Source organism: Coregonus lavaretus (assembly GCF_964263955.1).
Source record: "Coregonus lavaretus genome assembly, chromosome: 11".
NCBI classification, from domain to species: Eukaryota; Metazoa; Chordata; class Actinopteri; order Salmoniformes; family Salmonidae; genus Coregonus; species Coregonus lavaretus.
In genome coordinates, this window is record NC_139998.1 from 42,963,300 (window position 1) to 42,981,885 (window position 18,586).

Below are 18,586 nucleotides of genomic sequence, written 5' to 3' on the forward strand. Positions count from 1 at the left end.
TGTTGAGAGTTAGAATAGTAGAATACACAAGGTGCCTCCACATCTGGCTTCTTCACCTGCAGGATTGTCTGAGGGGAGTGGGGAGGGTTGCTGAGGAGTATATCTGTCTGTAATAAAGCCCTTTTGTGGGCCTATGCCCAGTGGTGAAATCCATTAGGGCCTAGTGAATTTATTTCAATTGACTGATTTCATTATGAACTGTAACTCTGAAATTGTTGCATGTTGCATTTATATTTTTGTTCAGTATAATATGCCCCAATCAGGGGCTGTATGTTTGAGTAAGAGATGGATCCAACCTGTGTAAAAGCACAGATTCTTAAAGGTGCAATATGAAGAAATCGCACTGCTATTTCATGGTTGCTAAAATTCTAACAGTTTGCCTAATTTCAGTTTGTGACAAAACAAGCAAGTATAGTGTAGAGAATCATTGTACCATCTAAACTGCTATGAAATATATTTTCAATAACCAAAAATATTGTATTGTCAGCTGTTTTGAAGCTGGTGTACAAAACCAAAAGTAAAAGATGCAAAAACGAAAGTTAAGAATGGGAAGCATAGAAATGGCGCACATGCTGTAGGACAGATCTACTGCTTCTTAGACTTGCTTTCAATGAGACAGATCTATAACTCGCATTTCTGTGTGAATTTCGTCAGGTCGCTCAAAAAGTTACATATTGCAGCTTTAGGCCAAGTCAGGAGGACAAGACCCTGCCCTCCCACAAGCTTCTCTGCCACCCTCTACCAACACAACAGTGCTAGCAGAGCAACAAGGCACTGCAGTTACTTCAGCGTCAGTTTTGTGACCATCTTAAAATTCTAGCCTCTACATCTCACGGGTTCAGAAGTTCCCTTTATCGGTAATACTCTTTAGTTTGCGGACATCTGACAGGGTGTGTGAGATTAAAGGTGCTCCACAGGATTTTGTTTGTTTTTCGCATCATCATTTCAGAAAATGTCCATAATATAGCTGGTGCTAATAGTGGAATGAAATTGTTTCACAGTACTACTTAAACGCCAGTGTTGTGATTGGCTGTGATATCTGCCTATTGATTATTCCTGCCAGAGCGGCATCTGTTGGGAAAGCTGTGTTATCTAGTGGAAATCACTCATTTCCTTGTTACAAAAATTGTACACTGTTCCCTCAATTTCAGTTTATGTGAGAAAATAAGCACTAAATAGTATAGGGAATCATTGTACCATCTAAATCAGGGATGTCAAACTCATTCCATGGAGGGCCTAGTGTCTGCGGGTTTTTGGTTTTTCCTTTACATTAAGCCCTAGACAACCAGGTGAGGGGAGTTCTTTACTAATTAGTGACTTTAATTCATCAATCAAGTACAACTGAGGAGCGAAAGCCTGCAGACACTCGGCCCTCCGTGGAATTACTTTGACAAGTGATCTAAATTATTATAAAACAATATATTTTAAAAATTGCATGTGTAGCCTACAGGCAGGAGGTCAGAGACCAGTGTTATGGCAGGACAACAACCTATCCCTCAGTGTCAATAAGACCAAGGAGCTGATCGTGGACTACAGCAGGGTTTCCCAAAATCAGTCCTGGGGCCCCCCCTGGGTGCACATTTTGGTATTTGCCCTAGCACTACACAGCTGATTCAAATAACCAACTCATCAAGCTTTGATTATTTAAATCAGCTGTGTAGTGCTAGGGCAAAAATCAAAACGTGCACCCAGGGGATCCCCTCGGACCGACTTTGAGAAACCCTGGACTATAGGCCAAAGAGGGGAGAGCATGACCCCATCCACATCAACAGGGCTGTTGTGGAGCGGGTTGAGAGCTTGAAGTTCCTTGGTGTCCATAAGGACTTAATATGGTCCACACACACCTGAACAGTCATGAAGAGGGCACGGCAGCGCCTCTTCCCCCTCAGGAGGCTGAAAAGATTTGGCATGGGCCCTTGGATCCTCAAAGTTATACAGCTGTACCATCGAGCGCATCTTGACTGGCTGCATCACTGCTTGGTATGGCAAATGCACTGCCCTTGACTGCAAAGCGCTACAAAGGGTGGTGCAGACAGCCCAGTACATCACTGGGGTCGAGCTCCCTGCCATCCAGGACTTCTATATCAGAGGAAGGCCCGAAAAATTGCCAAAGACTCCAGCCACACAAGCCGCAGACTGTTCGCTCTGCTATCGTCCGGCAAACGGCACTGGAGCATTGGTTCTTGGACCAACAGGCAAATTCTACCCCCAAGCCATAAGACTGCTAGCCAGACTGCTAAATAGTCAATTAATGGTACTCGAACTATCTACACTGACTCTACGCACCCTCACTAGAATATATACACACTACATTGTAACTCCCACACACATTAACATACGCACACACATATTCACACTTTTACACTCATAATTTGCTGCTGCTACTGTTCTTTATTATTACCTGATGCCTAGTCAGTTTACCCTGACTTCTTGTACATATCTACCTTAAATACCTCATACCTCTGCACATTGATCTGGTACTCCCTGTTATAGCTTCATTCTTGTGTATTTTATTTTAGTCCTCGTGTTACTATTTTGTTTTAAACTGCATTTTTGGGAAGGGCTCCTAAGCAAGCGTTTCACTATAAAGTCTACACCATTCAGTACATGTGACAAATTAAATTTGATTTAACCACCACTTTTTTTATTCAGCATAAGGACCAGCGTTAAACGCCAGGGATACTTGTGCATTACTTATTTATGTATGTTTTCGCTTCTTTTTCTGTGTCGTTGACGTGTGGGCCTGGGGTCTGTTTGTTTATTTTAATACTTTCCCACGTTACACCGTCTTCTGGTTTCTGTTTGAACTGAGAAATACGATCCTTAGTTGGTGCTACTGCCACCTCCTGGTCTGGAAATTGTTTTTGAAAAAATAAAAATATTTTTGTAACGATGATGCGTGAATCTACATCTGTGACAAAGTTGGTGCTTTTATCACAAATGGAAGGATGTATTTCTTGCTTACCTGCCACACCACTGAGGTATATGAACAACACTTCTTCTTCAATGAGGTTTAACGGCGGTTGGCATCCAATTTGTTGCATTACCGCCACCTACTAGACTGGAGTACAACTCCCTTATATTTTGCTTGAAAAATTAAATAAAGAAATACCCTACCATCTAACACTACACTCTCAAATTAAAAAATATTATTAATAATTAACACCACCCTACTCCACTATTTAAATATATTAATTTCTACCTCATGCCCTCAACCTGAAATGATGGGACATCACCACTTAACACTCCCTGTAATGCTTCTGATGTCAAGTCTCGCACACCCAAATACCTCTCTGCAGCTGCCACCACAACCTCAATTTTCTTCGACTTACGTTCCATCCCTGCAGTACAATTAATAACCATTGCTATAAACGCTAAAAATCCAATCTTACTGAAACATATATCACTTGTTGGCCTATCCCTCTGTACTAGTACATATCTACTACTCTCACCACTTCCCCCCCTTGACCCCTCTTCCTCTACTTTCTTCACTGCCTCTGCATATGACAACTTCTTCACTACTCTAACCCTGGAAACCTCAACCTGCCTCTCTTGCGCGGGACATTTTTTATCCCCAGCCCCATGGACACCCCTACAATTAGCACATACCACTACTTTCCCCAATGCTACACATTCCTTTGTCTCATGCCCTTCTGCACACTTCTCACACCTTGGAACCTCCCTCCTACACACTGCTGCCACATGCCCATAAATTTGACACCTGTAACATCGTAATGTATTCGGCACATAAGCTTGTACAGGATAACTTATATAACTAAGTTAATTTTGTCAGGCAAAGAATCAACTTCAAAACTCAAAAGAACAGAAAATGACTATTCTGTTTCCCCACTCTCGCCACCCTGTTTGCGTCGCACCAAACGACGAGCATCACAAACACCGGGAATCTTCCCCTTCATTTGCTTAATCCGTCTGGATTACTGCAACTCGCTGTTGGCTGGGCTCCCTGCCTGTGCCATTAAACCCCTACAACTCATCCAGAATGCCGCAGCCCGTCTGGTGTTCAACCTTCCCAAGTTCTCTCACGTCACCCCGCTCCTCCGCACACTCCACTGGCTTCCAGTTGAAGCTTGCATCTGCTACAAGACCATGGTGCTTGCCTATGGAGCTGTGAGGGGAACGGCACCTCTGTACCTTCAGGCTCTGATCAGTCCCTACACCCAAACGAGGGCATTGCGTTCATCCACCTCTGGCCTGCTGGCCCCCTTACCTCTGCAGAAGCACAGTTCCCGCTCAGCCCAGTCAAAACTGTTCGCTGCTCTGGCACCCCAATGGTGGAACAAGCTCCCTCACGACGCCAGGACAGCGGAGTCACTCACCACCTTCCGGAGACACTTGAAACCCCACCTCTTTAAGGAATACCTGGGATAGGATAAAGTAATCCTTCTACCCCCCCTTACCCCACCCCACCCCAAAAAAGAAAAAGAAAAAGAAAACATATTGTAAAGTGGTTATCCCACTGGCTATAAGGTGAATGCACCAATTTGTAAGTCGCTCTGGATAAGAGCGTCTGCTAAATGACGTAAATGTAAATGTAAAATTTGGTCAACTTTTACATTTACTGCTACTCCTGTAATCACTCCTTTCAATGGCGCCCTTTTCTTGAGAGCAAAATAATTCACAATTCTTTCCCTCATTTGTTTAACTCTGAGCGCCATCTCCCTCTAACCAACAGAAACACAAACAATTATCACTAGACCACTTCTGGTTACCCTCACCGATTCCACTATACCCAACGCTTTTTTTTCACCCATCCTGAAACCACAAATGGATATATGAACAACACGCAAAGCGTCCATGGCTAAATGTGCCACCTTCAGGCTCCTCCTCCACACCTACGTCAGAAGGTCATCATCGGAAAAGGTCACATGCAATGCAACCAAGATGGCACAGGATTAAACAGATGGGTATTCAGATAAGATTTACTTGGGTTCTGTCGTATATGAAGATTATGACGTTGTTAATGTTTTTAAGTGGAACCGGAGAGGACGTTTATTTTAGTGTCAGAGGGAATGGTTTTAATGTGACACCCCGGATAGGACAGAGAAGTCTGTGTGTTGTAGACAGGGGATTGGACAGTAGAGGGAGCCACCCACATCTTGGGGAGATTATATATACTGGGGGAAAAACGAAGAAGAGGTTAGAGCGACCATTGCAATCTGGGACGTCGCTCTCCGGGTGGGCATGACACCTGTAACTCATGCTGAAAGCTTGTGATATGAATAAACTTATGATCAAGGTTCAGTATGAGCAGACTCCTTTGTTTCTCAGCAATAATTGCCAGCATTTACTCGATACTACAGTTCCAGCCCATGTGGGGGTGGAGGGGAACGAGGCAGTAGATGCAAAGGCTAAACAAGCACTTAGTAGTGGGGATGTTGATGTTAAAGTGTCAATAAGCAAGGCAGAGGCAAAAAGACTGATATATACAGTGATGGTGCAGAGATGGCAGGAGTAGTGGAATATAAATATTAAGGGAAGGCATTTATTTCAAGTACAGAGGAAAGTCGGGGAGGAAGGCAGGAAGGGACAGAAGAGAGGAGGCTATATTTACAAGATTAAGGGTGGGACACAGCCAGTTGAATAAGACACTAAGCGTGATAGGAAAGCATCCATCAGGAAAATTTGATTATTGTCAGGAAATAGAGACTGTGGAGCATGTATTGCTACAGTGTGGGCAGTATCAGAGGGAAAGAGAGAGGATGAGATTAAGTATGAGGGAGAAGGGGATACAGGAAATTCGTTTAAAGAGTATATTGAGTAGAACGTCATTAGATATAGTATCACATATTTTATTGTCTTTTTTAAGAGAAACTTGGTTGGCAGGTAGGATTTAGTTTATCCCTGTCTCTGGCCCACACTCCAGTACGGTAGGTGGCGGTAATGCACCATAACGTTGGATGCCAACCGCCGATAAACCCCACTGAAGAAGAAGAAGAAGAACCAAGATGGCGGCTTCCTTGTGTCTGTATTACCAGGTGAGTTATCATTAAACATATTTTTCCAAGTTGTCTTTTAACCATCAATAATTAAAGTTACTCATTATTGAAAATAGTGATGAAGCGCCTATATACTCGAAGCGTCTCCTCCACTGCAAAATTCGAACCAGACTAGCTCGCTAACTTAGCAGCAAGACTTCTCTGAATGGAATCTCATCATGTCATGTCATGTGTGTGTTTGGGCCTTGATTCATAAGAATGTAGTAGAAAATGTGCACCAAGCAATAGTTTATTGGTCTCAGTAAAATAATATGCACATTTCGAATTTGCATTATTTACACATCCGTACGTATTTCAATAGCATAGACAAATTACATGGATATCGTTTACATTTTGTGCAACAATTGAGTATGACCAGACAATCTGAAGTTTTTTATTTTTTACTCTGAACATTTATTTTTGAAAATCATACAATACATAGCAGACCAAAGTTAGCTCACAATTGAAACTGTCCATTTCATAAGCAAGATAGACTATGTTGTCTTTAACAGTTTTGTCATCATAATTTACATTTAAATTTTAGTCATTTAGCAGATGCTCTTATCCAGAGTGACTTACAGGAGCAATTAGGGTTAAGTGCCTTGCTTAAGGGCACATCGACAGATTTTTCATCTAGTCAGCTCGGGGATTAGAACCAGCGACCTTTCGGTTACTGGCACAACGCTCTTACCCACTAAGCTACCTGCTGCCATAATCTCTTGCGTTGGCAATATCATTGATTTTGTCAATTGTCTTAGGCATTTATATTGTAGTCCTAACAAAGCATCTCGGCCAATCATAATGTGGCCAGAACAAAATGTTTCGTAATGTTTTATGAGTTTTTCTTATTGTGCATTTCTTTCTCCAGCTATGTGTCAGAAGAAGTTTGCTTGTGTCCTGTCCTTCATATTTGCTCCTACACAACAGACCTCATGTATACAGGATATGTGGGTCCCTCACAAGTTCCTCACAGGTAACAGTGAATGTTCCGCTTGTGATAATCATGCTTATCATTAATTGTATACCGGTATACAATTTGAATTGTACATTCCCTTCCGTTTTACAGTTCGCTAAGTTCTTATTTTTAACATTCAAAGAGCTTAGACAGCAGTGTGTCAATCAGTTTCTGCTTTAGCCAACTTGGCCGTGTCCTGCAATGTAGCGTGGTTGAATGCAGAATTTGTCAGATAACCAGAATTTGTTGATTCTTATGCAGAAATGTGTTCCTCTCTCTAACTCATACAATGACCATATCTTGCTCTAGGTGCGGTATGCATCAGACAGGGGAGGTGGCCGAAAAGGCTTCTTTGGGGGGTTCTTGGACAACCTCAAGCAGGAGCTCAGCAAGAACAAGGAGATGAAGGAGAACATCAAGAAGTTTCGCGAGGAGGCCAAAAAGCTGGAAGAATCGGAAGCTCTGAATCAAGCTCGGAGGAAATATGTGAGTACTCCAATAACTTGAACAGCTTCTTTCCTTTATATTTAGGTTGAAATATGCGGCCAAGTAAATAATATTGAAGCGCATGTCACACGTTGTTTCATTGTTACATCGGACAAAGGCTGTTGTTAGGCAGGTTGGATTGGACAATTACTTGTTTTTTGTCTTCCCTATTTATAATATATGCCATTTCACTTTCTTCCTTAGAAAACCATAGAGTCTGAAACCGTGAAGACGTCCGAAGTTCTGAAGAAGAAGTTAGGGACCTTCTCAGAGACTGTGAAAGAGGTACTGTACATGGATTGTCTGCTGTAGTCACTGTCATCAGCTTTGATGACTGAACTTGAGTATGGTAAATGTAGTGCTGCATGTTGTCAATGAAATGGCAACATGGACATTAATTACATATGTAGGCCTTTGTCTTTGTCATGTCAACAGAAAGGGTGTGAGTGTCTCACATAAAACATTTATGTTCCTGTCTGTCTGTTTTTAGGGTCTGGAAGAGGTCAGTCGTACAGATATAGGGAAGAAGATCAAGGAAGGCATGGAGGAAGCTGCAAAGACAGCCAAGACATCTGCGGAGTCTGTGTCCAAGAGTGGAGAGAAACTGGGAAAGACTGGTGCCTTCAGAGCAATATCACAGGTGAGTACTGGATAGTCAGGGACAAGGTACAAAAAGGACCAATCCAGCACTTCAAAGTCAAATACCGGTTTCGGTCATGTTCACTGCATTATAGCAACCACTTGCAAAATTTTGTTGTTGTCACTGCATGAACCAAGCAAGTCTAATGATCTGGAGGGAATGTACAGAATCAACCCAGAATCAACCCAATCAACCGCACATTGACTCGGTACCATTACCCCCTGTATATAGCCTCGTTATTGTTATGTCATTTTCTTGTTACTTTTTGATTTTATTTTTTACTTTATTTTTTTTAGTAAATATTTTCTTAACTATTTCTTGAACTGCAGTGTTGGTTAAGGGCTTGTAAGTAAGCATTTCACAGGAAGGTCTACACCTTTTGTATTCGGCGCATGTGACAAATAAAATTGGATTTGATTAGGTAGCTCATAACAGCCCATGTATTTCCTCTAAAGCCTGCTTTATGTGCTCACACAGGGTATGGAGAGTGTGAAGAAGGAGATTGATGATCTTAATCAGAGTGGGCCCTACCGGGCACCCAAGAGACTACGGAAGAGGAGCGACTTTTCGTCCAAGGCTGCAGAAAATGAGAACAAGGTCTTCGAGGCCAATGAGTACGTGCTGCCAGTCTCCCACTCTTATTCTGTATCTGTAGATCTCTAGATCATTACTCAAGTAGAATTGTGTTCAATGACACAACATATTTTTCAGTGCCCAAATTGCACTTTCGGGTGTAATTTGGATACACAGCCACAGTGAAATTAATGTATAGTCTAGATAACTGTTTACTTTCTGCTGTGCTATGTCTGGTGGCATGTGCGTGAGCACTGAGCAGTGATTTGTTTTCTAGGGAGGCCATGGGAGTGGTGCTGCACAGGGACTCTAAATGGTACGCACAGTGGAAGGATTTCAAGGACAACAACATGGTCTTCAACAGTGAGCCTGTCTCTTTATCACAGTTTTTTTTTTTTTACCTGTCTGGTGTCTGTAGTATTCATTGAAGTCTCTAAGTATCACCCTTCTGAATCATAATATAGGATAATATGTTATGACAACAGAGCTATTCCTTTAAAATATACACTCACCGGCCAGTTCACAAAAATTGATCGCTCCTATAGACAGTGAGTAACGTGGGCCGTGGCTTGCTAAATAAAGCAGGCAGACAGGCATCGAGGCATTCAGTTACTATTCGATTGAACTTTAGAATGGGCAAAACTAGTGACGTAAGCGACTGTGTGGAATGATTGTCGGTACCAAGCACACCAGAACCAGTATCTCAGAAACGGCTGGGCTTTTCACACACGACAGTGTCTAGAGTTTCCCGGTATTGGTGTGACAATGGGACCACAAACAGACAAATAACGGTGCAGTACAACAGTGGTGTGCAGAACGGCATCTCGGATCCTTATCACGGATGGGCTATTGCAGTAGACGACCTCACCAGGTTCCACTCCTATCAGCTAAAAACAAGAAGAAGCGGCTCCAGTGGGCACGCGATCAGTAACACTGGACAATTGAGGAGTGGAAAAACATTGCCTGGTCCGACAAATCCCGGTTCCTGGTGTGTCATGCTGACGGCAGAGTCAGGATTTGGCATAAGCAGCATGAGTCCATTGACCCAACCTGCCTGGTGTCAACAGTACAAACTGGTGGCGGTGGTGTACAGCCGTCCAATCTGCAGCAATTGCGCGATGGCATCGCGTCAGCATGGACCAACATCCCTGTGGAAAGTTCTGACTTGTAGAATCCATGCCCTGAAGAATTTGGGCTGTTCTGGAGGCAAAGGGGGGTCCGACCGTGTACTAGATGGATGTACCTAATAAACTGGCCAGTGAGTGTATATCACTTTTTTTTATGAGCGTCTGCCACTGTAATATGTTTGTCCAGTAGATGGGGCTAAGTTCAAGTGTAAAACTACCGATCAGTGGTTTAGTGCTGTGAATCAGGCTCTGTGGGAACCATGCCCATATACAGTGTCTTGTTGCTCCGAGGTGCAGTTGCGTTTGTAAACTTGACAAAGTGTCCTTTACTTTTGACTATACATTGAAGATTAATTTTTGTTCATTGCCAAATTCGAACTATAATAATAAATAATAATAATATAATATGCCATTTAGCAGACGCTTTTATCCAAAGTGACTTACAGTCATGCATGCATGCATACATTATTTTTTATTTTTTGTGTCTGGGTGGTCCCGGGGATCGAACCCACTACCTTGGCGTTACAAGCGCCGTGCTCTACCAGCTGAGCTACAGAGAACCACCCGGACTATCATCATGGTTGCCAGTCAGAAACGTACCGGTCTCAAATCACAAAGTCATTAAGGGATCCAAACCTAGCCCTGGAGTTGTTTGTGGGGTGAGCAGCAAGGTGTATATGGGGAAACCCTCTGCTAGCTGATTGACTGCTGTATCAGTCTGGTGAAAACTGTCCTGCTCCTATTAACATTGGAGCTAATGGCCCCATTAATAATGAGCAGCAGATGATGGGAGGCCAGGGACTCCCTAGGGATCAGGTACGAGAGCTGCCTTGAAAGCTACTGTGTTTCTGTCTTAGGTTTACACCAGTCATACTCAATAGGTGGACCGCGTAACGGGATCAATACGGGCTGACGGGATCAATACGGGCTGACGGGATCAATACGGGCTGACGGGATCAATACGGGCTGACGAGTATGTGGACACCTGCTTGTCAAACATCTAATTTCAAAATCATGGGCATTAATATGGAGTTGGTCCCCCCTTTGCTGCTATAATAGCCTCCACTCTTCTGGGAAAGCTTTCCACTAGATGTTGGAACATTGCTGCGGGGACTTGCTTCCATTCAGCCACAAGAGCATTAGTGAGGTCGGGCACTGATGTTGGCCAGTCAAGTTCTTCCATACCGATCTCGGCAAAACATTTCTGTATGGGCCTCGCTTTGTGCACAGGAGCATTATCGTGTTGAAACATGAAAGGGCCTTCCCCAAAATGTTATCACAAAGTTGGAAGCACAGAGTCGTCTAGAATGTCATTGTATGCTGTAGCGTTAAGATTTCCCTTCACTGGAACTAAGGGGCCTAGCCCGAACCATGAAAAACAGCCTCAGACCATTATTCCTCCTCAACCAAACTTTACAGTTGGCACTATCCATTCGGGCAAGTAGCGTTCTCCTGGCATCCGCCAAACCCAGATTCCTCCGTCAGACTGCCAGATGGTGAAGCATGATTCATCACTCCAGAGAACGGGTTTCCACTGCTCCAGAGTCCAATGGCGGCAAGCTTTACACCACTCCAGCCGACGCTTGGCATTGTGCATGGTGATCTTAGGCTTGTGTGCGGCTGCTCGGCCATGGAAACACATTTTATGAAGCTCCCAACAAATAGTTATTGTTCTGATGTTGCTTCCAGAGGCAGTTTGGAACTCGGTAGTGAGTGTTGCAACCGAGGACAGATGATTTTTACATGCTTCAGCACTCGGCGGTCCCGTTCTGTGAGCTTGTGTGGCCTACCACTTCCCGGCTGAGCTGTTGTTGCTCCTCGATGTTTCCATTTCACAGTAACAGCACTTACAGTTGACCGGGGCAGCTTTAGCAGGGCAGAAATTTGATGAAATGACTTGTTGGAAAGGTGGCATCCTATGACGGTGCCACGTTGAAAGTCACTGAGCTCTTCAGTAAGGCCATTCTACTGCCAATGTTTGTCTATGAAGATTGCATGGCTGTGTGCTCGATTTTATACTCCTGTCAGCAACGGGTGTGGCTGAAATAGCCGAATCCACTAATTTGAAGGGGTGTCCACAGACTTTTATTTACATTTTAGTCATTTAGCAGACGCTCTTATCTAGAGTGACTTACAGTTACATACATTTTTATGTATGTGTATATACACACATAAACTCAGCAAAAAAAGAAACGTCCTCTCACTGTCAACTGCGTTTATTTTCAGCAAACTTAACATGTGTAAATATTTGTATGAACATAACAAGATTCAACAACTGAGACATAAACTGAACAAGTTCCACAGACATGTGACTAACAGAAATGGAATAATGTGTCTCTGAACAAAGGGTGGGTCAAAATCAAAAGTAACAGTCAGTATCTGGTGTGGCCACCAGCTGTATTAAGTACTGCAGTGCATCTCCTCCTCATGGACTGCACCAGATTTGCCAGTTCTTGCTGTGAGATGTTACCCCACTCTTCCACCAAGGCACCTGCAAGTTCTCTGACATTTCTGGGGGGAATGGCCCTAGCCCTCACCCTCTGATCCAACAGGTCCCAGACATGCTCAATGGGATTGAGATCCGGGCTCTTTGCTGGCCATGCCAGAACACTGACATTCTTGTCTTGCAGGAAATCACGCACAGAACGAGCATTATGGCTGGTGGCATTGTCATGCTGGAGAGTCATGTCAGGATGAGCCTGCAGGAAGGGTACCACATGAGGGAGGAGGATGTCTTCCCTGTAACGCACAGCGTTGAGATTGCCTGCAATGACAACAAGCTCAGTCCGACACACCATGACGGACCCTCCACCTCCAAATCGATCCCGCGCCAGAGTACAGGCCTCGGTGTAACGCTCATTCCTTCGACGATAAACGCGAATCCGACCATCCCCCCTGGTGAGACAAAACCGCGACTCGTCAGTGAAGAGCACTTTTTGCCAGTCCTGTCTGGTCCAGCGACGGTGGGTTTGTGCCCAGAGCCGACGTTGTTGCCGGTGATGTCTGGTGAGGACCTGCCTTACAACAGGCCTACAACAGGATAGAAGGTATTCCTTAAAGAGGTAGGATTTCAAGTGTCTCCGGAAGGTGGCGTGGGGGAGCTTGTTCCACCATTGGGGTGCCAGAGCAGCGAATAGCTTTGACTGGGCTGAGCGACTTACAGTTAGTGAATATGTATATTTTTTTATACTGGCCCCCCGTGGGAATCGAACCCACATCCCTGGCGTTGCAAACGCCATGCTCTATCAATTGAGCTACATCCCTGCCGGCCATTCCCTCCCCTACCCTGGACGACGCTGGGCCAATTGTGAGACGCCCATGAGTCTCCCGGTCGCGGCCGGCTGCGACAGAGCCTGGATTCGAACCAGGATCTCTAGTGGCACAGTTAGCACTGTCCAGGCACACATTCCAGGGTTTTTCTTTATTTTTACTATTTTCTACATTGTAGAATAAAAGTGAAGACATCAAAACTATGAAATAACACATGGCATCATGTAGTAACCAAAAAAGTGTTAAACAAATAAAAATATATTTAATATATGAGATTCTTCAAAGTAGCCACCCTTTGCCTTTGACAGCTTTGCACACTCATGGCAATTGTGTTCATTGTCCGTAGCTTATGCCTGTCCATACCATATCCCCACCGCCACCATGGGGCACTCTGTTCACAACGTTGACATCAGCAAACTGCTCGCCCACACGACGCCATACACGTGGTCTGCTGTTGTGAGGCTGTTTGGACGTACTGCCAAATTTCCTAAAATGACATTGGAGGCTTATGGTAAAGAAACATTCAATTGTCTGTCAACAGCTCTGGAGGACATACCTGCAGTCAGCATGCCAATTGCACACTCCCTCAACACTTGAGACATATGTGGCATTGTGTAATGATCATGCTGTCTAATCAGCTTCTTGATATGCCACACCTGTCAGGTGGATGGATTATCTTGGCGAAGGAGAAATGCGAGAGAGAGAAGCTTTTTATGCAATCTGGGATCTTTTATTTCAGCTCATGAAACATGGAACCAACACTTTACATGTTGCATTTATATTTTTGTTCAGTGTAGTATTTGAGTACCCCTGGTTTACACTGTAGCCTTATACATGGAACATTCTATTGAGTATTACCCAAATAAACAGCACTGACAATAAAATGTTTCTGATTGGTGAAAAGGAGCTATGATATACAGTAATGACATTGTGAGAAGTCAATAGAAATGCTGTGGTATTGACTTCCTTTTGTAGCATCAATCGCAGAGCAGTCATCAATCGCAGAGCAGAGCTATGGTGTTCAATGACCCACAGCTCAGTCCCCATGTTTGATCCATATGATCCAACTCGGTGCACTAGCTTTGGGGAAATACTGTACTTATGCCCCCTCACCCCCCCGCCTGTAACCCTTTGTGTGATGTTGATGCCCTGTGACTAAATGACTCACTCTTCCCTCTTTTCCCAGGGTTCTTTGAGATGAAGATGAAGTATGATGAAAGCGAGAATGCCCTCGTCAGAGCGTCTCGTGCCGTCACAGATAAAATGACTGACCTCCTAGGTAACCTACTGACTTCATACCACCAACCCCAATCACATCAGCCTTTGGTAGGTGGGCTCTGTCTTTGTTCTTGTCTAACGTGTGTATGTCTGGTCAGGTGGGCTCTTCTCCAAGACAGAGATGTCAGAGGTGCTGACAGAGATTCTGAAGGTGGACCCGTCGTTCGACAAGGATGTCTTCCTCAAGCAGTGTGAATTTGACATCATACCCAACGTCCTGGAGGTAAAGAAAGAGATTTCCTCTCCTAACATTGGTGTGGTACAGATTGTGATGAAGGTATACAGGAGGAACACGGGTTGCTCTTTTCGAGCTGAAGACACTTGGAAATGAACCCTTCCATGTACAGTGGGGAGAACAATTATTTGATACACTGCCGATTTTGCAGGTTTTCCTACTTACAAAGCATGTAGAGGTCTGTAATTTTTATCATAGGTACACATCAACTGTGGGAGACGGAATCTAAAACAAAAATCCAGAAAATCACGTATGATTTTTAAGTAATTAATTTGCATTTTATTGCATGACATAAGTATTTGATCACCTACCAACCAGTAAGAATTCCGGCTCTCACAGACCTGTTAGTTTTTCTTTAAGAAGCCCTCCTGTTCTCCACTCATTACCTGTATTAACTGCACCTGTTTGAACTCGTTACCTGTAAAAAAGACACCTGTCCACACACTCAATCAAACAGACTCCAACCTCTCCACAATGGCCAAGACCAGAGAGCTGTGTAAGGACATCAGGGATAAAATTGTAGACGTGCACAAGGCTGGGATGGGCTACAGGACAATAGGCAAGCAGCTTGGTGAGAAGGCAACAACTGTTGGCGCAATTATTAGAATATGGAAGAAGTTCAAGATGACGGTCAATCACCCTCGGTCTGGGGCTCCATGCAAGATCTCACCTCGTGGGGCATCAATGATCATGAGGAAGGTGAGTGATAAGCCCAGAACTACACGGCAGGACCTGGTCAATGACCTGAAGAGAGCTGGGACCACAGTCTCAAAGAAAACCATTAGTAACACACTACGCCGTCATGGATTAAAATCCTGCAGCGCACGCAAGGTCCCCCTGCTCCAGCCAGCGAATGTCCAGGCCCGTCTGAAGTTTGCCAATGACCATCTGGATGATCCAGAGGAGGAATGGGAGAAGGTGATGTGGTCTGATGAGACAAAAATATAGCTTTTTGGTCTAAACCACTCGCCGTGTTTGGAGGAAGAAGAAGGATGAGTACAACCCCAAGAACACCATCCCAACCGTGAAGCATGGAGGTGGAAACATAATTCTTTGGGGATGCTTTTCTGCAAAGGGGACAGGACGACTGCACCGTATTGAGGGGAGGATGGATGGGGCCATGTATCGCAAGATCTTGGCCAACAACCTCCTTCCCTCAGTAAGAGCATTGAAGATGGGTCGTGGCTGGGTCTTCCAGCATGACAACGACCCGAAACACACAGCCAGGGCAACTAAGGAATGGCTCCGTAAGAAGCATCTCAAGGTCCAGGAGTGGCCTAGCCAGTCTCCAGACCTGAATCCAATAGAAAATCTTTGGAGGGAGCTGAAAGTCCGTATTGCCCAGCGACAGCCCCGAAACCTGAAGGATCTGGAGAAGGTCTGTATGGAGGAGTGGGCCAAAATCCCTGCTGCAGTGTGTGCAAACCTGGTCAAGACCTACAGGAAACGTATGATCTCTGTAATTGCAAACAAAGGTTTCTACCAAATATTAAGTTCTGCTTTTCTGATGTATCAAATACTTATGTCATGCAATAAAATGCAAATTAATTACTTAAAAATCATACAATGTGATTTTCTGGATTTTTGTTTTAGATTCCATCTCTCACAGTTGAAGTGTACCTATGATAAAAATTACAGACCTCTACATGCTTTGTAAGTAGGAAAACCTGCAAAATCGGCAGTGTATCAAATACTTATTCTCCCCACTGTATGTCACTGCAGTTAATAGAGACACCAGATAAATTTTTCGGTCTGCGACCTTCAACATTAGTCTCAAGTCTCACTTAAATCGGGTGAATATCCAGATGAATTGTAAAATCAATGGAGGACTTCTTTCCCCACTGTCCAGATGCATTGTATTGCTCTTTTTGTCTATCTGCAGTGCCTCATGAGGTGTGGATATCACCCTACATACTCTGTTCTCTCTGGTTGCCTTACCTGTCTCTGTGTCTCTGTCTCTGTGTGTGTCTGTAGGCCATGATCCGAGGGGAGCTTGAGGTGCTGAAGGACTGGTGTTATGAAGCGGTAAGCACTTTTATTGACCAATGGATCGACTAGTCATTTGTACACCAGCAGAAGATGAATTGTACTGTAAATGTAGACCTGCAATTTTCTGTCATTTTTTCCTGCCGTTGCTGTTTGCCACACCTCTGTCTTGTGCATAGACGTACAGCCAGCTGGCCCACCCCATCCAACAGGCCAAGGCTATGGGCCTGCAGTTCCACTCTAAGATCCTGGACATAGACAACATTGATGTGAGTTAACCTTTACAATATACTTTTCCTATTATTGGTTTGTGGGATGTGCTTTTCTAATAGTATTTTATGGTGTGTTCACAGCTGGCCATGGGGAAGATGATGGAGCAGGGTCCGGTGCTGATCATCACCTTCCAGGCCCAGCTGGTTATGGTGATCCGCAACACTAAAGGCGACGTCATAGAGGGAGACCCTGTGAGTAGAATACACCCTTGATCTCAACCCTGGAAATAAGGTTTGCATTGTAAAAGTATTAAAGCAGGGATCTGTTTGTCTCTTTAGCTTGGCTAATCAGACAAGGCAATGTTTCAGACCTGGGGTGCATTTCAATAGTCTATAGTGGCTTCCTCCCATCGTCTTTCAATGGAGCCCTGCTGATTGTCATCCAGGCTCCACATGAATGCATCCAGGGCCCGTTAGAACCTTCGTAGGAGCATCGTTAAATCTCTGAGCTGTTTCCCAAAACCATTGCTATTAACGCAGCACTTGAAAAAGTTCATAATCTAACGCCTGCCTCAGACCACTCGGCTATAGGCCTATTTCAATCATATTGAAATGCATTTAATGTTCAATCAATTGCTATATTTAGCTACTTGTAGGCTACTGTCTGTAATTTGTCTCAATATACACTGAGTATACCAAACATTAGGAACATCTTCCTAATGGAAGGGCATCCACTCAGCCGCAGGAAGCTGGCAGCCCCTCAGTCTGGCGCAGGGCACTGCCAGGGGATTTATGGAGGCTGGGCTGTTATGTCCTCTGCTGTTGATGACGCAACTTTTGTTGCCCTTTGTCTCTGGTCTGAGAGAGAACAGGTTAGCCAGGGTGGTACATTGTACACTTTGGACACACGTTCCAAAGGATTGAAAATTGATTTAATTTGCCAATACCTCTGATCGTCATTATGTGTTTGACTGTGTTGGCCCACAGGACAAGGTGCTGAGGATGATGTACGTGTGGGCCCTGTGTCGAGACCAGGAGGAGCTCAACCCTTACGCAGCCTGGAGACTCCTGGACATCTCTGCCTCCAGCACTGAACAAATCCTCTGAGAGGCCCACACACACACACACACACACACACACACACACACACACACGGCTGGAAGACCGAGGAGGAGAGGGGAGGCAGGCTGGACAGGGGAACATGGAATTACCACAGGGACATGAACAAGCAGTGCTGGCCCTGTCAGCAACCCAGCTATCTCCTCCCTGAACATGGCTTTGGGTGGCCCACTGTGGACTGTCTCCTCTGGCTGCCCCTCATGGACCAGACTAGTAGTGTTCACAGACCAGGATAGAGGAGACCCAAACTGGATGGACCTGTGTTCCCACTAGGTGACACTAGGGGCAGTAGACCACTCAAGCGTGTCTGTCTGTCACACCATGGTTAGATAAGTTGATACTGTCCTCCTCCTCTCCCAAACTTCATTGTGTTCACTAGAGGATGAAGTGAAGGGTGTCTTTAATGCCTATGTTGATCCCTTCCCAGTTTGGGGAGGACATCTTGGATGCCATGTGGTTCACCAATGCCCTAGACCAGGGATGGGCAACTTTGATGGGGTTGGGGGCCACAGAAAATCTGACTCCTCGTGCAGGTCTACGTACCCACATCCATACCCACACATGCAGTCAGAGCCAGTTCATTTCCTGCAATTCTACACATTTTGCCATGGGGCGGAGAGAACATTTTGCCATTTTATAACTCATTTCATACAATTCTACTAATTTCGCCATTGGGCAGAGAGAAAGGTTTAGCAGTTTTTAATGATAT

General features: G+C 44.5%; 1 protein-coding gene across 1 annotated transcript; it reads left to right on the forward strand.

The window, feature by feature from the left end:
- Positions 1–5,949: 5,949 nt before the first annotated feature.
- LOC311137639 (mitochondrial import inner membrane translocase subunit TIM44-like) lies at positions 5,950–17,878 on the forward strand. The gene is made up of 13 exons (XM_084172152.1): positions 5,950–5,996; positions 6,865–6,969; positions 7,261–7,437; positions 7,642–7,722; positions 7,928–8,077; positions 8,555–8,691; positions 8,928–9,013; positions 14,234–14,326; positions 14,424–14,548; positions 16,535–16,585; positions 16,726–16,815; positions 16,900–17,010; positions 17,746–17,878. Exons 1-13 carry the CDS (start codon positions 5,967–5,969, stop codon positions 17,863–17,865), a joined length of 1,356 nt encoding a protein of 451 aa, XP_084028278.1. The 5' UTR covers positions 5,950–5,966; the 3' UTR covers positions 17,866–17,878.
- The last annotated feature ends 708 nt before the right edge of the window (positions 17,879–18,586 follow it).